This window comes from Enhydra lutris, unplaced genomic scaffold (genome assembly GCF_002288905.1).
Source record: "Enhydra lutris kenyoni isolate GAN:26980312 unplaced genomic scaffold, ASM228890v2 scaffoldscaffold17, whole genome shotgun sequence".
In the NCBI taxonomy this organism is placed as follows: Eukaryota; Metazoa; Chordata; class Mammalia; order Carnivora; family Mustelidae; genus Enhydra; species Enhydra lutris.
The window spans coordinates 20,414,829-20,439,204 of record NW_019154101.1 but is presented as its reverse complement, the minus strand read 5'-3'; the positions used below and the strand labels follow the sequence as shown (position 1 = coordinate 20,439,204).

General features: G+C 41.0%; 1 protein-coding gene across 4 annotated transcripts in view; it reads right to left on the bottom strand.

Moving 5' to 3' along the window:
• The window catches only part of LOC111147585 (nuclear receptor coactivator 7), a 169,532-nt gene that overhangs the window by 131,730 nt on the left and 13,426 nt on the right, over positions 1 to 24,376 (bottom strand). For all 4 annotated transcript variants that reach the window (XM_022503700.1, XM_022503697.1, XM_022503701.1 and 1 more), the window contains exon 2: positions 4,131 to 4,243. In XM_022503700.1, the coding sequence (XP_022359408.1) occupies positions 4,131 to 4,183 (53 nt within the window). In that variant the 5' untranslated portion in view covers positions 4,184 to 4,243. The remainder of the gene's footprint in view (positions 1 to 4,130; positions 4,244 to 24,376) is intronic.

Here is a 24,376-nt window from a genome sequence, read left to right as displayed (position 1 = left end):
CCCGCCGAGCAAAGAGCCCAATGTGGGGCTCGATCCCAGGACCCTGGGATCATGACCTGAGCCGAAGGCAGAGGCTTTAACCCACTGAGCCACCCAGGCGCCCCGGTTGCCTCTTTTCTGATACTGGAGGGTTTTCTGGTTTCCCTTTTGCTTTTAACAGCTTGACCATTTTTGGCCACCAATGCACGGTAACAACTAAACTACAGATTTGTCTGTTCTCTCTCTCCGTCTCTCAGTTCCTATAACTAATCCTGTTAGCGTGCTGTTGGAACAGCATCACTGATGTTTGTTCTTGGCCTGTTACCCTTATGCTTGTAAGGTCATACTGAATTTTTGGATGTTTTCCTTTTCATTGTTAGAATACTTGTCACAAGAGGTCAAGGCAAGCATGACAATTAAATTTTACATTTCTGAGCTGAAAAAAAAATGGTGATGTTCTTCCAGAACAGTTTCCTCTTTCATTCTCTATTGAAGGGGCTCCCCTTATTCTACATCTTAGAAACTAGAGGGATTAACTTTGAGTAGGTTTTGAACCATCCATCACCCTTCCTGTTGGAATCAGTGTGCATTCAAGGTGAGAAGGCATTGAAGCTTTCCAAATCACTATCTAGGGCATCTATATGCAGAAAGAAAAGAAAACACGTTGACCGAAACTTGTATCTCATATAAAAATTATTTCAAAACGGATGACTGACAACTATAAAATACAGTATTATAAAACCTGTAGGAGAAAAAAAAAAAGCGAATCTTTAGGACCTACAGCTGGGTAAAGCAGTAGAGTTGAAGCCAAAAGCATAATCCATAAAAGGAAACACTAATAAACTGAATCGTATCAAAAGTAAAAACTTGTGCTCTTGCAACAGATGCTGCTAAGAAGAGAAAAACAAAAGCTACAGACTGGGAGAAAAGAGCTACAAACCCTCCATCAAAGGACTAGTATCTAGAGTGCAAAAAGAACTCAAAAAACTCAATAAGAAAATAGGCATGAAAAGGCACTGCAGCTAGACAGACAACTAATAAACACACGAAAAGATGTTCAGCCTCTCTGGTCATTAAAGAAATACAAATTAAACTATACATTTATCAGAATGGCTAAAAATAAGAAAGAGTGAGAATACCAAATGCTGATGAGGATATGGAGAAACTGGATCATTTATGCAATGCTAATGGGAAGGCATATAAAGTGGTACAGCCACTCTGGAAAAGGGGATGGCACTTTCTTGCAAAATTAAACATGCCCTTACCATCTGACCCAGCAATTCCACTCCTAAGCATTTATCCCAGAAAAATTAACTTGTACCCAAATGATCCTAATGGCTTGATCTGTAATAGCTCTAAATTGGATATAACCCAAATGTCCTTCAATAGGCAAATACTTGAAAATTGTGATACAGGCACACCATGGAATACTACTCAGCAATAAATCGGAACAAACTACTGATACATGCGACATCTTGAACAGATCTCAAGTGCTATGATCTGAATGTTGTGTACCCTCAAAATTCACATGTTCAAACCTAATGCCAAATGTGATGGTGTTGGGAGATGGAGCCTTTGGGGGTGATTAAGTCATGAGGGTGGAGTCTTCATGGATGAGATAAGTGCCCTTATAAAAGAGGTATGAGAAAGCTCCTTGCCCCTTCTGCCATGTGAGGTTAGAGCGAGAAGACAGCCTTAGATGACCCAGGAAGCAGCCTCTCAGCACAGAACCTGGCACAGTGGCCTTGGACTTGCAACCTCCAGAACTCTGAGAAATACATTTCTGTTGTTTATCAGCCACCCGGTCTATGGTGTTTTGTTACAGCAGTCTGAGTGGTCTAAAACACAAGGGAACTGCACTAAGTGAAAAAAAATCTCATCTCAGAAGGTTACATGTCATAGGATTCCATGTCTGTAATATTTCTGTAATGACACATTACAGAGACTGAGAACAGATTCGCGGTTGTCGGGGGTGGCAAGCAGAGGGAAGGAAGTGAATGCCGCTACAGGAGGGTAGCCCAAGAGACCTGTCTCATCTGTAACTCTATCTTGATATGGCCACACAACTCTGTACACGTGATGTGATTACACAGAACTAGATACACACAAATACACAAATGAATTCTTGTAACCCTGGTGAAATCTGAGTAAGGTTAGTGGATTGCATCCATATCAACTTCTTAGTGGCCATATTACAGGACAGTTACATAAGGGGCTCCCATTGTGGGAAACTGGATGAAGGGTGCGGGGTAGCTGTCCGTAATATGTCTTACAACTCTATGTGAATCTGTAACTATCTCAAAATAAAGTGTTTTTAAACATCACTATATGGTCCTTATTTATTCACAGTGCCTTCTGTCTAATGTTCCACCCATTAGATGCCTGATTTCTTCCTTCCCCAAGCTTGCTACTCTGTAGTCTTTTTTTTTTTTTTTAAGATTTTATTTATTTATTTATTTGGCAGAGAGAGATCACAAGTAGGCAGAGAGGCAGGTAGAGAGAGAGGGGGAAGCAGGCTCCCTGCTAAGCAGAGAGCCTGATGCGGGGCTCGATCCCAGGATCCTGGGATCATGACCTGAGCCAAAGGCAGAGGCTTAACCCACTGAGCCACCCAGGCGCCCCGACTCTGCAGTCTTAGTAGTGGAAAACATCACACTACAATAACTTGTTTAACTCTCGCTTTCCAAAAACTCTCACTCACAGTTTACTATTACTCACTGGGGCACGCCAATATTTGAATACTGACTTTTATGCTGCATGGAATGGGCCAAATGCTTTCTGGGTCTTAATTACCTCACTGGTAAAATAAGGGGAAATGTAGGTTAGGTTTATTGTGAAGATAAATAAAATAATAAGTAAAGAACTTTACACATAGTAGTTCCTTAAAAGTTTATTTCTTTCCTTTTCCTATTAATAATCTAAAACCTAGCTTTATTTCCGGATAAAAAAAAAATCAACAAAAATTTTTGGTTTTCAATTTCAAAGGCTTACATTTGGAAAACAAGAAAAGCATCTTTTTTTTTCTTGGTGGGGCCTTGTTTTTTATTGACATAAATTTGACATATAATATTGTTTAAGTTTCAGGTATACAACATACTGATTTTTTAAAATTATGTTGTTAGCCACTGCATAGTACATCATTAGATTTTGATGTAGTGTTCAATGATTCATCAGTTATGCATAACACCCAGTGGTCGTCACAACACGCACCCTCCTCAATACCCATCACCCTGCTACCCTGGCCCCCCATCCCCCCCTCCCCTCTGAAACCCTCAGTTTGTTTCCCAGAGTCCATAGTCTCTCATGGTCCATCTCCCTCTCTGATTTCTCCCCCTTCAGATTTCCCTCCCTTGCCCTATGGTCCCCTGTGTTACTGCTTATGTTCCACATAGGAGTGAAACCATATGATAATTGCATTTTTTAACAAGCACAGACTGGGAATGTGGTGAGGCTGAATTCAGTTCTTAAGAAATGATTCGATTTAGGAGACCATAATGATAATTTTAAGCCTATGTGTTCTCACTCTGAGTTTGAAAACACTCTATCAAAATGGTAAATGTTTTAGCATTTCATACACTTTATTGTGATGAGTAGTTGCCCAATATACGGCTCAATCTGTGGAGAGTAACTGATCATCTACTAGATTACATCTATTCACAAACCAAGAACTGCATGTATGTTGCATGAGTTCAGCGTTAGTAATGACACGAACTCCAATGGCAGAATTTCATCTATTCCACCTAACTATAAAAATACTTTTCAGGAACGGACTTCCAACAAGATAATAAGCTTTAAATAGGTCATAGACTTTTAGTTACAGCTAAACCAGGTAAGCTACTAGAGCAGCAGGAATGAAGCATTTAGGATCTAAGATTTCATGTAGGTTGCTAAATGCGGGGTCCCAAGCAACATGCAGCTTAGTGCGTAATGATCGGCCCGGGATAACCGTCAAATATGGAAAGACAAGCACCGAATGTTCTTCCTCTACTGCAAGCAAGAAAAAAGATGAAAACAAAGTACACTTAACTCCTATTGGACACCTGTTTTCTTTACAAACACTCACCAAACACAGACTGCCAACTTACACTTGAGGACAAAGTCCCTCCTCAAACATTTAAATATTCATGATAATTTTGTAAAGCAACGCTTACCGCGCAAAATAACTTTGTTTCCGTTCCTTCTTCTCTTCCTTGGTATCCATCATACACAATCACAACGCGAAGTATTTGGAGAAGTCCTTCTTTTTTATCAGTGAGTCATAACCCTGCAATAAAAAAACAACAAAGTGACTGTAAATTATGAAGTTTATAATAGCCGAGATGAAGAATAAAGTGGAGTGGAACTACATGGCCCACCGCAAACGGAAGATAAATTTGAACCAGTAAACGAGGTCACATGAGTAACACACGAAATGCAAATGTTCACAGTGTGGGGGGGATTAAAACCTACCATCAGGATGGAAGTGTTAAACTAAAAGGTAGCTGGAAAAGAAAACTGAAGTATTTTCCTCACAATTAACAATTATTTCAAAATGTGCTAAAATGAAAATCACTGATTTTTGAAGATTTTAGGCTATCTATGCAGAAGAGCTAATTTTTTTTAAATTTATGAACTCATAACCACTTTATAGGTAATTGATCATGAACAGGTCTCATACATAATTATGAAAAATGGATTACTTAGGTGTTTTACAAGAATGTTCTTTCTTTAAAAATAACATCAGTGTCCCATTTTATTTTCGGGAACATGCCAGTGACTACATCCCACTTGAGCAAATGAGGAAATGAAAATACAAAGCCTCCGGAAACTCTTCTTCAAAATGGCTTTATGCTTGTCTCGCCTCTCCCTCTCCCCACCCTGCTACCCTCACCTAGGCTTCCCAGGAGTGCCTTAAACCTGTAATAAAAGGTTGTCTCCAGATCAACCTTCCTTAAATATCACTTTCATCATGCCACAGCCCTGCTCAAAATTTTCCAATGTCTACTTTCTGCCTGATTCACTAACCTAAATTTTCTGCAAAGCATTAATCTTCCCTAAAATCTATCCTCTCATTCTGAGGAGTATCAAAGTAAAAGCAAAGAACGTTCATCAATCAAAACTATTTGCTATTTCAATTCAATGAATGATTTTTTTTTTTTTAAAGACTTTAAAGCAATTGCTATACCCAGTGTGGGGCTCAAGTCCCCAACCCCAAGGTCAAGAGCCACATGCTCTACTAAGCCAGCCAAGTGCGCCTTCGAAGAACAATTTAATTCACAATACACATTCCATGGAAGGTAATGTCTGACCAGTACCAGAGGCCAAAGATAAATAAGCCATGATATTTGCCCTAACAGAGTTTACTGCCTTACAAGGGAGATGCTTACGGTTTCACAGCATGGGATACTGACCACTATGGAGGAGACACCAGTGCCAGGAGCATCCAAAGGAAGCACTCTCAGCCTCATGCACGGCCCACCCCCTTGACTCCCCATGCACACCAAGATTGCAAAGATGAGTATGGATCTCCTACTAAGGGTACAGGGAAGCAGGTCTAGCATGAACAACACAAGAAGAACAGTACTTCTCTGCTGTTCCAGGATTAAATGTGAAGCAGGGCAATGGTGGGGGTGGGGATGAAGACATAGTCAAGATTAGGGGCATGGCCGGCCATTTATGTCCCACTAAAGAGCTTGATCTTAATCCTAGCTATGCATTATGTGCTGCGTGTCCCTTCGTGGCTCCTACGTCAGACATCACTAACTAAGCAAGAGTGCCTCACTTGCTACAGACGTTACTGGATTGATCAACAGGAGATCAGATCAATTTTCTCATCCCTGATGTACATGGAAGGAAATCACAAAAGTGTTTTACACGAGGGACTGTGATACACCCACACTAAGGATGGACTTGAGAGGGTTGAGTGAGCGTGAAATAGATCTGTTAGGAAGAAACTACAGTAAAACTAGTTCAGAGAGGAGGGCCTACATTTAGGCAGCAGTATCCAACACAGAAAGAGGGGGGATGCACTCAAGAAATACTTAGGAGGCCAATGAGTCAAGGTCTGGTGACTCATTCAGTGTGGACAACATCAGAAAGGCAAGATGAAGAATGCCCTCCAAGCTTCTGCCATAGGAGCTGGGTAGACAGTGACACCACAGACAGAAGAACACCATCAACATGAAGGGGCAAACCGGGTGTGAGTCAGGGCGCAGAAACAGATAAGAGAACAGGTTTTAGACACATCGCCTTCAAGGTGCCCATGGGATAGTCAGCTAGAGACACTCATCAGATACTTGACTGCATTTAAAGCACATGAGCATGGTGAGGGCTAGGGCAAAAAATTTAGAAATTATCAGTATATGGTAGTGGTTAAGTCAGGAAAAAAAAAAAAGAAAGAAAGAAAAGAAAAGCAAACAAGCAAGAAAGCAAAAATACAGTAACACCCTGCAAATATGACAGCTATGCACAAAGCCCTCCATGGCAACAACGGATCACAGTCTGAACTGACGGCTTGACCTCCAAGTCCCTGATGTGCTTGATGTGTCTTTCTCAAAGACTTTATCACACAATAGGGAAAATAAGATGTGTGCCAAACACTAAAATGTGAGGTGGTAACTCGGAGTTGTCCAAAGAAAGATAGTAAGAATAGAGAAGACACAAAGTTCACTTTGGATCAAGGTGATTAAGTAAGTCTTTAAGGGCAGTGAGGATTTCAATAGGTAAAAAGAAGAAAGAGAAAATTCCAGAAAGACGGATCAGCTGGGTGTAGGTACGGACAGAAAAAGAACAAGACACGTTCAGACAAGGAGGACAGACTGGCTACCAGGTAAGAAAAGCAAACCAATCATAATGCCTGCCTACACAGAAGTTATTTACTTCAACATATTATCCACATGTTATCTCTTTTAATCCTTACAACCACACTATAAGTTCAGTATCCTTATTTCCACTAAATGGAGGTTGAGAGATCCTAATTTCCCTAGTTCCACAGCACCAGCTGTGGTGGAGAAATGATTTAAATCCACTTTGGTGCATGCTTCGATGCCTTTCAATAACCTTTGGAGTCAGAAATATTTGGAAATGAGTGAGAAAAAGCAGTCTAGAATCAACAGCACCCAAAGCCTCAGCAGAGTCTGCAGGTCAGAGCAAATGTAGCCGGATGTGGGGGGAAGGGGCCACTGGAGCCTTCCCACAGGACGGCACCAGGAGAGGGGTAGGGGTAGAAGCCATGCCTCAAGGAACGAGCATTCATTCAAGAAGCTAGGTGATGTTACTGGGTATTTACCCTAAAGATACAAATGTAGTGATCCGAAGGGGCACGTGTACCCGAATGTTTATAGCAGCAATGTCCACAATAGCCAAACTATGGAAAGAACCTAGATGTCCATCAACAGATGAATGGATAAAGAAGAAGATGTGGTGTGTATATATATAATGGAATACTACGCAGCTATTAAAAGAAATGAAATCTTGCCATTTGCAATGATGGGAATGGAACTAGAGGGTATTATTCTGAGTGAAATAAGTCAATCAGAGAAAAACAATTATCATATGATCTCCCTGATATGAGGAATTTGAGAGGCAGGGCGGAGGGTTGTGGGGGGAAGGAAAAAATGAAACAAGATGGGATTGGGAGGGAGACAACGATAAGAGACTCTTAATCTCACGAAACAAACTAAGGGTTGCTGGGTTGGGGGGCAGGGAGAGAGTGGTGGGTTATGGACAGTGGGGAGGGTATGTGCTACGGTGAGTGTTGTGAAGTGTGTAAACCTGATGATTCACAGACCTGTACCCCGGGGACAAATAATACATTATATGTTAATTAAAAGAAGAAGAAGAAGCTGGGTGATGAAAGAAAGAAGAAAAGATAGTGGTGTCCAGCTCTCCCGAGCTCAGTCTCACACTGTGGCCTGAACCCAGTGGGGTCCCTTCACCATCACCCTCCCCCGCACTGACTCCACACCATAATCCTTACTCCTTCTTCAAGCTTCAGGTGACTTGACTACACTCCTCCATCTGACCAGATCTAGCACAAGGCCCAGTTCTGCTCTAAAGCCTTCCCTGACCACTTGGGTGCTCTCCTCTCTCTCCCTCGGGAGCTTTTTCGGCGTGAAGCACTGAGTCATTTGCTGCGTGACCATGCTGCTTCTCTTAGCCTCCTCAGCCACAAACCAAAAGCGCCTTCAGGTCAAACAAAACCCACCATGTTTCACCATTTCCTTTTACATCCCTAAATACCTAACACAGAACTAGACAGTAAACACACATAAAAGCTAAGGGAGGAATTAATCCAGGTTGGGGAGAGGTCAATTATATGGCAGACTGATATAAATCTAAGAACCCCCCCCCACCAACAATTAAGAATTACTTGGAGGCAAATAAATAAATAAATAAATAAATAACATGGGGGCGAGGGATATAGATGCAAACCGGTCTCTCTCTCCGACTTCAGAAAAGAGGAGAATCCCTGCCCTGGGCCAGGTGGTTTATTTTAAAGTTCCTCTCCTGCATGCCGCCATATGTGATGATCCCTGTTTATTAGATTTCTCCTCATGAATAAAAATGAAGTCATAACAATCTAATTGGAAAATTTTTATATTGCAAGCTGAGCTAGAAACTAATATTTGGTTCTAGTGGAAAAATATTGACAAGAAGAAGCACAAGAGAGAAAGATTAAATGATCCAAGAATGGACATCTGGTGCCGCTCCGTCTGTTTAAAATTTGCGAAGCTTTTTTTTTTTTTTTAAAGTTTTCTCTTTGATAAACAAAAAATATACTAATCTTTGATTTCTTTTAAATGTCTGGGGATTTTTGTATTCCTCAAATAAGACATATGCAGCCCTTTCAGGTCCAGACGCACCAACAGATTAACCGGGAAGAGAGTGGCAAAGGATGCTATAAAAATGATTTGCACGGAGCACCAGAGAGCAGCCTTCATGCTTCACCAAAGAACCAGAGCTCCTTAAATCAATCTCTAATGGGAACTACATTTTCCATTATAAGTGGTCATAATGGGCTTCTTAAAAGCCCTTCTTTCATTTAATGTTGACTTTTCTTCACATCAATAAACTCTAGACTCATCCAAACACTGAATTACAAGAGTCTCCTGCATTTATGGCACATAACAGACCAAAAAGAATTTCATGAGGTAAGCACGAGATGAATCTTCTATCTGAATAGTTCTTCTTGTGATCTGAAATCAGGATGGTCAATTTCAACCCCAAATCCATTCATTATGCAAATAAAAAAGGCACCTACAAAATCCTTACCTTGTAAGCACTGTGTTGAAGACAAAATATTTGCTGTTATTACCTGCAAAGTGCTCCCTGTTTGAGACCATGGCGCCACTCAAAAAGAATTTAAGCACAGAGCGACAGGAGACTCCTGGAGTACATCAAACCAGTGTGGACCCACGTAGCCCAGGGTGGCTTTCTGGCTCCGAATCTAACACCCTGCCGTTCCTTGCATGTTCAAGTATAACCAGTCTGAACTAGAAAAACACCAGTGTACCTATGATGTCCATCAACTGTTTTCCCCACAACATGTTTCCTATTATACACATGAAATAATGACAAAAACATGCTTTGAGGCTTGGTCACACTATGTTTGGCCCCTTGGGGGACAGACCAAACTGTACCTTTCTATGCAGACATATCCCCCTCAAGAATACTTATACTTCTACAGAAATAGAAGAGGTGTTCAGTGTTTCTCAAAGCCACAGTCATCTAAACAAAGGAAGGATATTTAAATTTCAGCATTAACCAAGGTCTGAATTTGAATACTTTCTTTAACAAGAAACCTGGGAAAACAGAGCAACAGATAGGAAAGGCTGCCACAAACATGTAAGCGGAGCAACCAGGAGATAACGCCCCCAAGTAGACAAATGTGTGTCACAAAACCAAAACAACAGAAAACAGAACGTAGAACGAACTAAGAGCTAAAAAGTTACGTCTGAAGCAAGGTGATGATCAAGGACAGGCCAATGGTCTCGGCTGCTTGGGAAAATGGGGCAAAGCCAGTGGATGGCAACATGAATGGAGAACTCATCAGCTCTTGTGGCACTATTCTTCGCTTAAGGAACTAGAATTAGCTGAAAAGAATTAAACCAATGTGAGTTTGATTTAAGACAAGTATAAAGAGGGTCGCTTGGCTGGTTGTCCATAGAGCATGCAACTCTCAATCTTGGGGTCCAGAGTTCAAGCCCCACATTGGGCACAGAGTTCACTTAAAAAGAAAAAAAGGAGAAGTAGAGAGATTTCATCAAAGCTCCTAGGTATTTTAAGATTTTATTTATTTGAGAGAGATAGAGAGAGCATGGGAGAGAGGATGAGAAAGAGAGAGCACACAAGCAGTGGGGAGGGGTAGAGGGAGAAGCAGACTCCCAGAGCAGGGAGGACTTGATCCTAGGACCCTGGATCATGACCTGAGCCAAAGGCACATGCCTAACTGACTTAGCATCCAGATACCCAAAGCTCCTAGATAATTTAAATGAAACCCATCTAACCATCTCTAGGCTAGTTAGATCTCTAGGCTAGTTAGATCATTTTATATGTTTCATCTAGGAAGAGAATGTGCAAATGAGATTTCTAAAAAGTCACTAGTAGGGTCAGTAATTATCAAAGATGTGGAAAGTGCCAGCAGCATGACAATGGACAAAGACATTTTAATTTTCAAAGGTTAGAAAGAGATTGTGTAAATCATACACTGCAGATCACACAGATTCCCAGCAAAACTTTAGAAATGATGGCAACAGGCAGGTTGGCCAGGACTTGGAAGAGGAGGCAGTGAAACCTGGGGTAGAGACTGTTTACAGAAAACTAACCATTCAGTGGAACAATAACAAACAGGCAGACCCCTTCTTAAAGGGGTCTTATCTTGTCTTATCTTGGACCAAGTACTCTGCTGGAGATAAAAGATGAACACCAGCATTCACAGGCCCAGAAGCTCAGGCGAACAGGCAAGCTAAACCCATCAGCTGGTACTGCAGCTGGCAAGTCCCCTGATACTGGCAGAGCACAGAGAGAAGCAACTAACTACTAAGAAGGGAAGGAGAGTCAAGGAACCTCCGCAGGCGATGGCAGAGCTGGGCTATGGAGGAGGAGCAGGGGCTTCCCCAAAGAAGCCCTAGTGAGGCTGGGCTCACTAGGCAGACGGAGGCCGGGCGAGCCATGTTGGGGACTGTGTGGTCCCAGAGAATCCTGAGTGGTCTGGGGTGGCTGGAGTGCAGGGCTGGTGGAGGGGAGGAAGTTCAGGGAATGGTGGCGTACTCAAATTACATTGACCTAATTTCCCTCTTAGACATAGCTATTATTCTCATACATTAAGGAAATGAAGTAAAATATAATGTAACTATACTTAAAGGCATTTGGTAAGTTTCTCTTGATCTGCTTGTAGATAAGATGGAGAAATGTGGGTTGGACATGGGTGGATGCTTCGATGATTACGTGGATAAAGAAAAGCACTGAACCCCTGTACCAAGAGGTTTGAGCTGACCAACTGACTGACTTCAACCCAGAGCCCGGAGCTGACCTCCATCTTCAGCCTGGAGGGAGGACGCTAATAGCTTAATGCAATATTTGTTCTTAGCCCCTTTCCTCATCAGTAAATTTACCACCGACTTGAATGACAACAGGGACCTCCTTATTAGACTTTTGGAAGAGGAATCAGTAACATCCCGGATAACAGCATTTGGATTCAGACAGATGTCAGCTGTCGGTAGGAAGGTGGAATTCACCTCATATGAACCTGAGGTTGTACATCTGGGTGAGGAGCTAAGGAATGAGAGAGACAGCTCAGCAGTAGCACAGCGAGTATGACCTGCCATCTTAGGTGACTCCATATACCCAGTAGTGACATTCCACCACCCAGCCTTCCAAAAACAGAACAAGGCAAACAAAACACCCCACTTAATCAACCCAGAATAAAGAAGATTATGATGGTCTGTGCCACCCTTCTTGAGGATTAGAACACATCACGATGACTGCATTTAACTCTACTCTTCCACTGTAGGAGAACTAGAAGGCAAGTAGAGCAACCAGGGTGGTTAAGTGACATGAAACTAAGCTTTAAGACTAATAGTCAAAGGAGCTGGTCAGGGTTCGCCTACAAAGAGTTGGAGTGAACTGACATCTATATTCAAATGTCTGAAAGATCCTATCTGGTCATGGATTTAGGCTTGTACCAGTACACCTTTGAGGGGGAATACCTGGGACTAGGCATTAGATATGTAGGGAGAGGGGTTTTGGTTCAACATAGGGAAGAACTGTTTTACAGACAGATGCAAACAGCCACCTCAGGATAGGGCGGCTTCTTGATCTCCAAAAGTGACTGAGCTATAGATCCACAGTTCTCAACCTTATCAAAATCAACACCCCTCCTCTAAATAAATAGGTATTTCACAATATGCCCAATATGATATTGAAATGAAGTTCATAGCTAATATACACCAAATTTTATGAAAGCAATATAATGCCCCAAAGGAAATAATGCTATTTCAATAAGCAGATTCTCGGGCACTAGTTCACTAAAAGACATAATGAAATACTCAGACGCTTGCACCTGTTTCTATAGGGCAAGTTTAGCTATAGGAGAGATGGGATCAGAAACGATTTCATTACAAATGAGAAGTATAAGCAAATGAAAAAGCTGAGGTGAGGGGCGCCTGGGTGGCTCAGTCGTTAAGTGTCTGCCTTCAACTTGGGTCACAATCCCAGGGTCCTGGGATCAAGCCCTGCGTTGGGCTCCTTGCTCAGTGGGAAACCTGCTTCTCCCTCTCCCACTCCCCCTGCTTGTGTTCCTTCTCTCGATGTGTATCTCTCTGTTAAATGAATAAATAAAATCTTAAAAACAAAAAAAAAACGAGATGGGGGGGACAGGGAGAGTGGGTAATGGGGGGGTTGGGGTACAGAGAACATCAGAATAAGAACTAGTGCTATGAAGAATAACTGGGTATTTCTAAACATGGTAACCTAAAGCTATTCTCTTTTCTTGAGAATGTCCCAATAAACAGTCACACAGGTCCTACAGAAGATATAAAATACCTGAGTGTACGGGACAATTCCTTGTTGTCTAGAACTGTCCCGCTCATTATAGAGCATTTGACACGACCCTTCTGCCTCCCCCTCAACTAAACGCCAGTAGTGCCCCGCCCTCTCTGATAACCGTGGGAAACAAACTGCATCCTGGTCAGGGGAAGGAGGGGTGCTGGGTGGGGGGAGGATGGATACTAAACTCATGGAGAGCTACTATTACAGAGGAAAGTGAAGGTCTGTAGGGAAACTAATACTTAAATTTTTTAATTAAAAATGTTTTATTTCAAAAATTACTTCCAAGCTGAGATTTTATAAACTCCACACACAAGAAGTTCTCTGTTTCCAAGATGCTCGTGCTTCACCTGACCTCTCTGACCCACTCTATCAGGGCACTGCAGCACCAGTGAACAGGACGGGCCTGGTTAACATCCAGACTCCAGCATCTCCGAAGTATGTAACTTTGGGCAATTCACTCAGTTTTTCTGGTCCTCGACATCCTTATCCGCAAAGGGCTATTATAGGAGACTAAATGTGTCCCAAAGGTGTCTATTAGAGTCTAGTGCTTCATGGAACAGAAAACTCTATCCAGGGAGCCCAAATGTTCAAACATTCACAAACACCACCAGAAGAGCTAGATTCAAATTTGTCCCAAACAGAACAATCTTATAGGAAACTAACTGAAGCCAGGCAGCTTCAGGACTATAAAGATGACACCAATTGCAAAAGTTAAACATTTACTGAACATTAACCACATGCAGCAAGTTTTTTTTGTTTGATGCAGTTACACTGTTTAATCTTTAGGAGTGTATGAGAGAGTTAATGTTCTTAATCCTTTCCAGATAACGAAGGTTAAAGAACTTAATCAAGGTCAAACAGCCACAGAGTGAGAGCCAGAATAATGAGCTTTACCTAATTCCAAAGTCAAACCCACTAGTAATAGCCTCTAACGCTAGACTAGCTCTCTACACAGACTTTTTGCTTTAGCTGCCTGGTTCTTCCTGCGTTTACCCACCAGTAAGAAGAACAAGAGTGTGAACACCCAGCTTTCTGGCCAGTTGTCTTTTAGGATGTAAATCCTGAACTGTGTTCACGCTAGTCACTACTATTCGTTAATAAAAGCACTGCAGTGAACATGTCTATGCGTTCAACAAATATTTACCGCACCGAATTAGACTTAAAGAGCTAACTGGAAAGCACACTCCCTTAATTCACTAAACTAAATGGATTACCTCTTACGTCTTAAGGACAGAAGTAATGACATAACTTTGAATAAGACAGAAATATTTCTTAGCAGTTGATCTTTCATTTGGTTCTGTTATGAAATGTAATCTTCTGCCGATCCAATTACTTTTCCACTGAAAGTTAGTAAAGACAGAGAATCAGAAAGTGGAATTTAGTAAAGACAGAGAATCAGAAAGTGGAAGTTACTCTTTTTGCCTCCTTAGCACAGTAGGTAGCACATCAATCTCATAAAATAACATTTCTTTACTGATTTTTTAAAGATTTTATTTATTAATTTGACAGAGAGTGAGAACAGGAACACAAGCAGGGGGAGGAGGAGAGGGAGAAGCAGGATCCTCCACCCCATCCCAGCAGTAAGCCCAATGCAGGGCTTGATCCCAGGACCCTGGTTATCATGACCTGAGTAGAGGGTAGATGCTTAACAACAGAGCCACCCAAACGCCCCTCTTTATTTAAGTTACAAGCGTCCTTTTTTCCTAGGGTCTGAAATCATAGGTCCTTTCTAGAACTAAAAACCATGATTCTATAAAAATTCTATGAGAGGCTTGTAATGTACTGCATGCATTCTCTCATTAATATTCACAAGAGTATAAGAGTTCCATTTTGCACAGTTTTCTACCAGTGCACGAAGACAGATTAGAGGAGAAAAATATGCAGAAAGTCATACAGAAAGTTACTAGAGGCAATGAAAACAGAACAGAGTCTACTCTGCCAAACTCATTTCTCATATACAGAGAAAACTTCCTCTTTCTCACCATCAATCACTATTTATTGGGCCTCTGCTACATGCATGATTGTCTTTCTCAAGAGTGGGGGAAAATCTGCTGCCTGCATCATCCACAGAAGTGGTTTCTGGGGATATCCCTACTGCTCTAGCACTGCCAGATCCCCCAGATGATCTCAAAGACGAATTAGGTGGAGGGTGCCTATTTGCTAGATCTGAAGTAGAGGGAACTGATGCAAACAAAACCAATAAAATTTAATAGATAAAAGATGTCATAAGTGGAATGCCTTTACAAAGAACATACAGTTTATGGGCGTCAAACACTTCGACAATTCGATTTGAGCGTCTTTTGAACTATCAAGAGACATGCAAGTTCACTCTACCAGGTAAACTATTTCACTATAAAAAGGGTGACACACTTCTTCATTCTCTTATGGATAGTATTTGCAGTTGAATGCATTTTCAAAATACACCAGCATATGCTCATACTTGTAAAAATGCAAACTAAAAAATAATTGAATTATTACTCTTAATGTACTTACAGTATATTTATTTACTTGGAGATTAAGGAGGCAATAAATAATTTATATTTACTTCAAAATAGTGCTTTGTCACATATTTATATGCAATCTCTTCAATTCAGTAAGCATTTACCAAAAACTTCTTTTATTCCTGTACCGCTGTACCATTTATTTAAAACCTATGAATACAAAAAAGGACTCAATAGACACTAAGAAAACTTTTGATTTTTTTGACGAGATAAAATTAACATAAATAAAACAATCAGACAAAAATGGGTATGATAAAAATTAATGACTGGTAAAATGTGTTTACGCACAGAGAAGCATTAGTGGAAAGAAAAGGGCCAGGTCACATGGGCCAGTGTTGTTAGGAAAGGTGCCTGAAGTAGGACACATTGAAAACAACCATTCATGGTTCTATTTCAACGGTGCTACAAGATTAACAATCATATCTGGAAACCAGAAACAGTTTTACCCTTAATGAAAATGTTCCCCATCAGAGCATGCTCAAGAGGACGATGAGTCTACCGGCTTCGGCCTCAGACGTCTCAAAGACGACAGAGAGGGTCACGTAGTGCTTTGGGTAGTACAATCGAAAATGCGCTGAATACACAAGTATGGTTTCAGGAAGAAGGAATAATGAAAAGTGTCTAAGGGGCAGGAAATCTCCCCAACATGAAATTAAATCAGTTTTGTGAAGTACCATGACCTCTACTTGGAAGAAAAAAAAAAATGTATGTGGCTTCAACTATAATTTTCCAAGAGACTGCGTTAAGAAACCAAGTCTATGGTTTAATACATTTTCTTCTGAAGGTTTATTAAGTTGCTTCACATAAAAGTTCTTGTAGAATTCGCAAGAAAAATTGCCCTCTAGCAGACTGGACTGCTGTTCTCAATGATGCACCTGCTCCCTGTGAGAAAAATATACAGCCACACTCTCCGCTATGCCACCTTGTGGTGCTCTGCACGACTATGCAGATGGTGCATCTCCACCCACCTAGCCAGGTGCCTTGTTTTGACCAACAGACTGAGAGCTAACAGTGTACCTAATTCAACTTGAGGCTCTAAGAGGCTTGGCAAAGGTCTGCTCTCCTTCAGAGGGGAATGCTCCGGGTACCAATTTTTCCTTCTTCAGCCCTGCTTCCCTGTTCTGCGTGGAACAGACCTGCACTCCTACCTTAACTTTGGAGGCCAGCTCACCCCTGCCAAACCCAACCAAGAGCAGCCAAACCACAGTCAGTCTGCCGATTTATGGATGTGAAATAAATTATTGTGGTTCTAAGCCACTAAGATTTGGAGGCTGTTATGCAGCGTTATTACAACAAAAAAACCAAAACATCCTTAGAAATATCCTGATCCGCAAACTACTTTGTGGATTTTTACCAGGAAGACCAAAGCCACATAGTTAGTACATACTACTGTCTATAAGAAGAACTCTACCAAGGCGTGGAATACCAAAGCCCAGAGACAGAAGCAGCCAATTAACACAAATAGCCAGGAAAGCTTCCCTTCCTTGCAGTTGTCATTCACCCCGTAACCAATGAGCATGGCTATGGAAGTTAAGCCGTAAGAAGGCATCATCTGACACCAAGGGCAACTTCTGCATATCTTGGTGTATACACCTATAGACTTTGATATTACTTTTTGTTATGAGGTGAACTGTGCTACCCTGCCCCCCTAAATGTTTAAGTTGTAGCCACAGTACCACATAACATGACCTTATTTGGAAAAGGGGTACCTGCAGATGCAATTAGTTAAGATGAGGTCATACTGGAGTATGGTGGGTTAAAGCCTCTGCCTTCTGCTCAGGTCATGATCCTGGGGTCCTGGGATCGAGCCCCACATCAGGCTCTCTGCTCAGCAGGGACCCTGCTTCCTCCTCTCTCTCTGCCTGCTTCTCTGCCTACTTGTGATCTCTGTCTGTCAAATAAATAAATAAAATCTTTAAAATAAAAGAAAAAAGAAGAAGATGGCCATATGAAGCCAGAGACACACAGGGAGAACACCAGGGGACAACAGAAGCAGAGATTAGGGTGATGCAGTTGCAAGCCAAGGATGTCAAGGACAGCCAGCAAATCTCCAGAAGCCAGAAAAGGCAAGGGAGGATTTCTCTGAAGTTTCACCAAGGTCATGTCTCCACCAACACGTGGATTTTAGACTTCTAGTCTCCAGAATCACAACACAATGAATCTCTGTTGTTTTTAGCTACCCAGTTTGGGCTGTGCTGTCAGGGAAGCCCTAAGAAACTAACCCACTTATTTTCAATTGTATACACTAGCACTGTTCCAAAAGAATACTGCATGAAAAATGTTACTTTCCCACCATGGCTATTCTGCCTAACCAACTGAGCCACCCAGGTGCCCTATCTTGTACCGTTTTCTAACCAATTACTCATGATGCCCCATCCTTCTACAGACTGTAAGCTTGCTAAAGGCATGGAATGTGTCTTATATTCTATGTGCATGGGCACATGCACATACACACATGACAATTCCTAGTTTAGGCTGGCACAGGATTTACGTTTAATAAGTTCATTTTTAATTTGTTATAGCTAAAGACCAAACAGAAACTGACTTCAGGGCATAGAACGATAAAGTCTCACCTTTTATTTAGACCAATGGTCTCCATTTAAAAAAGTTATATTCCACATTATTACAAGTATCTAAACATAAAATCCTAATATGTATGTATATATATATATGTATATATATACACATATATATATTTTTAAATATTTTATTTATTTATTTGACAGACAGAGATCACAAGTAGGCAGAAAGGCAGGCAGAGAGAGAGAGGGGGAAGCAGGCTCCCCACTGAGCAGAAAGCCCAATGCAGGGCTCGATCCCAGAACCCCAAGACCACAACGCGAGCCAAAGGCAGAGGCTCAACCCACTAAGCCACCCAGGCGCCCCATATTTATATATTTTTACTTATAAAAAAACATGTCTTCTGGACTAATACATGCATTATAAAACATGTGACAAAAATAGAAGTCATGAAAAGATGATACAGACATTCTAGCAATTTCTTCCCTTACCATCATGGGGCACATGAATCTCAGTTGGGAAACCACTGGTCCAGACTATGAGTAGATACATGAAAGCATTTCCTAGGATTTTTGTCCTTTCCAGGAAATGCGAGATCTATGAGAATCTATCATATTTATGAACTTTAAACACATTTTCTGGAAGATTCATTAAATTGTCTTGATCAAACAAGCACTATTTTTGAGTTGATGATAGAGGTATCCTTGCAATTAGGATTAGTTTGTACCAACTGTAATTCATTGCTAACCATGGTGTTCTCTGCAATTGAGCTCTTTAGTTTTTAGGCTTTAAGAATGAAAATTTATGATCAAAACTTCAGGTAAATATTTATAAGACTCAGAGAACCAAAAGGGGTAACATTCTGATTTTGAAAAGAAAGTAAGGAGAAGATTGGACAAAGGAAAGATGGAACAGAAAACTCATAAATCATGTCTTAAGAACTCTGTCAACCCAACAACACCCAATCTTCCTGTGTCCCATGTGCATATATGTGAATAACACTGCTAGAAAACTGAAAGCCACAGGGTTATATAAAACACAGTCCTATCAGCTTACTGTAAGAACTAAGCCATAAAGCAGCCAATGTTTAATTTGTGGTACAAATAGTTACGTGACAAAATAACTAAAATTAGGGATAGAGTAGATGTCTTGGGAAGTGTTCATGGAATTAAGCATCAACATTATGAAGAATGTTGGGTTTAAAGGAAGAAATGTGCAAGGAAATTTCAGATAAAGGGGGCAGTCAAAAAGCAAGTGTGTGAAAGGGGTATTGGGGTGCCAAGTTCATTCAGGTGAGGATGGGAGATAGGGATGAGTGCCTGAAATGTGGAGACGATACACAGCCTTAGCTGCATTTTCTTGCTTAAGCTTATGAGAAAGCCACCACCACCAAAATGTCATCAATCATTTTATTTGGTCTACTTATTCTTGAAGAACTAGCCTTGGGGCTGATCTATACCCAAAACAAGCAAGCGACATGCAAGAAAATATGAAGCAGATGGCACGTGGGTGAAAATGTTGGGGAAGTGAAATATTAGAAGCTTTGAAAGGAGGAAGAGAAAGTAAAATATGTCAAAATGAATATGCATTTGGTAAAGAAAAGTTGAGAATATAAGAATCCTAGGACACCTTAATTTTAGTAGTTTCTAACAAGTATCATTATAATATATATGGATAATACAAATGTGAAAAATAGAAATTGCCTATGATCCCATCAATGGGGAAAAAGCTCTACTATTTTGTCACTTTCCTGTCTTTTCTTCCATGCAGGTGCATTTTAAAATCAAATTGCGATCCTTTTGTGCATACAGTTTGGTAAACTATATACTGTCTCTTAAAAAATGACTCCACTGTTGGATTTGTCTCAAATTTTCCAACTATCGCCCTTGATAATAATTACTGCAGTTGCTTACTCTGTTTTGACAGGACTTTACATATATTAATCCATCTAATTCTCAATACCATGTGGGAGGTACATACTATTCTCTTCATTTTATAGATGAGAAAATCAAGGGGAAATTAACTTGCCTAAGTTCACATAGCTGGTAAATGGTGGGAGAGGGTTCCAAGCCAGACAACTCGCTCCCGTATCCCTCCTCATAACCCCTGACTGTTCCACATGCCCCCTCCCCGCAACCCCCCAGACACTATGCTGATTGCTGAAATTGAGCCTCATTCCTGATTCCCTTAGGATGTACTCTTAGAACCATGGGTGCCAAAAAATTTACTAGCTGAACTGTTCTCAATCTAAAGTATACCAACAGACCCTCTCACCATCCATGAGAAAGGACTATGACCCAACCTCAACTTTGCCAGCACCGTTATGGACTTTTAAAATCTAATTTCAACCTGCATTTCTTTGGGGCAATTAAGTTGAATAGGTTTTCCTGTCTTGGCTATTTGCAGTTACTGTTTTGTGAATTTGCTATTCCTGCTATAGACTGTGTCCCCCACCCCCAAATTCATACATTGGAAACCTAATGCCCAGGTAATAGTATTAGGTGGAGCCCTTGGGAAGTGATTAGGTCATGGGGTCAGACTAGGCCCCTCATCAGCGGGATCAGTGCCCTCATAAAACAGGTCCTGGAGAGACCCCTAGCTCCCTCCACCGTGTAAGAATACGAGGAGATGTCAGCAGTCCACAACCTGGGAGAGAGGTTTTGCCACAGCTCGACCATGCTAACACCGTGATCTCGTACGTCAAAGTCTCCAGAACTGTAAGCAATAAATGTTGCCATGTATAAGCCATCCAGCGTATGGTATTTTGTTACAGCAGCCTGAATGGACTAAAACAATTCCTTACTAGAATACTCCTTAAAGAGTTAAGGTGTGTTAAATTGAAACTACTTTGCAAAGTGTTACGATTTGAGATATCAGAGAGCTGCTCACAAGCTGTTTCAACGGGATCCAAAAGAGAGGCAGTATGTTGAGGGAATCACCAGGACCTCAGGAGGAGGGCTCAGTTGTAACTCCCGGGACTGAGCAGGCCCTCCCAACACACTAATAGCCCAAAACTGCTTTATATCATCATACAGCAGGGACTGTTCTTATCCAACCGCTAGAATACTCTTTACTACCCCTCAGGACATCCTAGGATCAACATGCCTGAGGAAACAAATCAGTAAATCTGATGTTCGCTTAGTGAGGTCAAATTTCAGCAGGAAAATGAAAGATCTTGAAGGATCTCATACCTACAAAGTCATCTCGTGAATTTTTCCTACTCTACAAGGCATACCTGATTAATGACCAGAATCATCCATCAGTCAGGATTCCACATGAACAGTGCTGAACAAACACTATTATAGTCCTACTCTCTAAATCCTGTTAATCAGTTAACAGCGAACTACCTCGTGCCAGGCACACTGCAATAAAACTGAGCACACAGGACACCCTGATTACTCAGCTTGGAATTAAAAATACCTCATTAGCATGCATAGGAGTCACTTCTTAGGATAGACCATTCTCTCCAGATAGTTCATGTCATCTGTCAGGGTCAATGTTTAATGGCACCCTATTTGGAAGTTTTTGCCACTCTGTGTACCAATTGCAGAGGGAAACCCGAGGGCAGAGGCATCAAAGACACTCTCTGAGATGAGGGCCATAATAAATACAAACGTTATTTTTGAATGAGTGTTAACACAACATTTGAGAGAGAATCAGAGAAGGCAGGATGCTAGAGAAAATGATACAGGCATATATTCTATTGGGGGGCTGGAGGGAAGAGTAGAAGAGGGATGAATGGTTAAATAAAAGCTTCAACCTGGGTGTTTTGGGTTGTTTTTTTTTTTTTTTAATCAATCTTAGCATGCTATCCAAAATCAAAGTTAATTTCTACTAGAAAAGCAATTTTGTTGTTTATGAGAAATGCCTATTCCCAGTATGGAAACTGATTTGGGGGCACTAAATTATATGGGGAAGTCTCCGTGAGTTTATGGAGTCTCAACTAAAAATGGCCCTTAGAGAAGACACCAGACCTGGGTGTGGCTTGCTAAGGAAAATGGGAGCACAAAGAGTTCCAAGCAGAGGGAACAACAGCATGGAGAAGGAAAATCGTATGCTATGCATGTCCCAGAAGTGATAAGCAGTTTTGTACAACAGCAGAGATTCTTAACTTGCGATCCATACACAAGGATGTGCAGGCAAAATGGTGTGTGGTGTGTGATGGGACCGTGAACTTTTATCAGATTTTTATAAAGGGTCCATAATTTGGGGCAGGGGTAACGTGGCAGTGAAGACCAAATGTGGGTCAAGGGCATGACAGGGAGGTACAGGGGGCAACAGATGAATTCCTCAGAGCCCCAGAGACCACTAAGATCTCCGGCAGACTCCTTCCCATGTAGGATGGTCCTCAGAGGAAAGCTGAGAAGGAAGACTGGCTGAAAAGTGGAGAGCTGAGATGTGGCAGAAAGTAAAATGCAAGCCAACAGTCCAAAGCATCTGAAGAGCCAAACAAGGGCAGTGGGAATGGAGAGAAGGGACTTCGAGAAATAGTAGGGAGATGTAACAAACAGGCCGAATGTTCCTATTTGCTTGTATATACATCAAATGTCACCGGAGGATTCCCACTTAACAGACAGCACTGGTCGCCAGTGGATAGCGGAAGCACGTAACTGGGGCAAGGGGACGAGAGAGTCCTTTTATTATATACCCATTTGCACCTTCTGAATCACATGAAGGTATTAACTGCCACAAAAATAAATTTTTTTTTTAAAGATTTTATTTATTTATTTGACAGAGAGAGATCACAAGTAGACAGAGAGGCAAGCAGAGAGAGGGAGGGAAGCAGGCTCCCTGCCAAGCAGAGAGCCCGATGCGGGACTCGATCCCAGGACCCTGAGATCATGACCTGAGCCGAAGGCAGCGGCTTAACCCACTGACCCACCCAGGCGCCCCACAAAAATAAATTTTGAAAAAGACATAGAGGTTATTGAAATGAAATGCTTCTGTGTAAAAATCTGCCCACATCTCTCTTCAAAGGACGCTAAGGTTTCACATTCCCCTTTTGAATTCAGATTATTTTCCCCCAAAGTCTCCTGCACCACACCCATGAGTGAACCTTAAGAAGGGCCAATCTCTCTGTTGATCTGGGTGACTCTGTTATTAAACAGCACTTGGCATCATATAAATGTAAATACCTGGTTACATTGAGCCAACTTAACAGGTAGCTGTCAAAATACCAGAATGAAGAAATTTTAGTCAATTAAACTATTAACAATTAACTAACAACTATTTTATGGTAATAGAATCTATTAATCTGATTCATTAAAACAGAGATGAATCAAATAAATTACTGATACGAAAGAGGTCAGATTTGAGGTTTGGTGTGGTGAGTGTTAAGCAAGTTTAGGCTAGCCCCAGGGGCTAAAAATGACTTTAAAAGTTATATGGAATGAATCTCCTGTTCAGCCTAACGAAGCACATAAGATAGATTCCAGAAATAACTGACTTAAACTTAATGATTTGAGCAATTTTTAAATTGGTGGTAAGTGGATATAATTTAATATTACAAAATAAATGGAATTTAATTTTGCAAAACTATGGAACATTGTTTTCCATTCGGCTAAGTTCAAATACACGTGAGTGGAACTTAGTTTTGCGAAACTAAAGAACACTGTTTTCCATGTGGATATATAACCTCAAATATATTAAACTTGCAACACTTATTCAAAACATAGTGAATAGAATTGATTAAGCTTGCTAATCAAAAACATGTGTCTAGAGATCAATTCTGCAAATGTTTTCATTTGGTTTTATGTATTATGTTTTGCCTTGTTTCACAAAGGATATGAGTCAGCTTTAAATAATAAATTCAATATAGTGGGAAAATATAATTAGATAAAAATCAGAATCAAGAAAAACAAAGTAGAACAGAAGCTCAATATCAAAGGTAAGTTAGAACATCAATATTAGGTCACAGGTTTTTATAGGGTTATTAAAATCTAGTTGCAAATTTGATTCTGCATTTGCTAGTTGCCAAATCAGAAAGGGAAATATAATCAATTATCTGATGCTAGATTTGCATTGTGAAAAAAAGGCACACAACATTTGTGCAGGGCAAGTAAAGCTTTTCTTTGTCCTCTATCGCTAAATGGAACTTGCCTGGGTCTTCACACAAGAGCTGCAAAAGGAACAATGATCTTGGTAACCACATCTCTTAAGTAACCTAACAGCAGGTTCCTTGTGACGCCTATTATTAGTAGAACCCTCCGCATGTGCACAATTGGGCATGGGGTGGGGTTACAAAAGATGCAAAACAAGGTCACCAATGTACTCATTTCTGAAAATTTCGCTAGACTCCCAGTCTAACATCTAGAACTGGAATGGAATGGGTGGAGCTTATGGCCTTT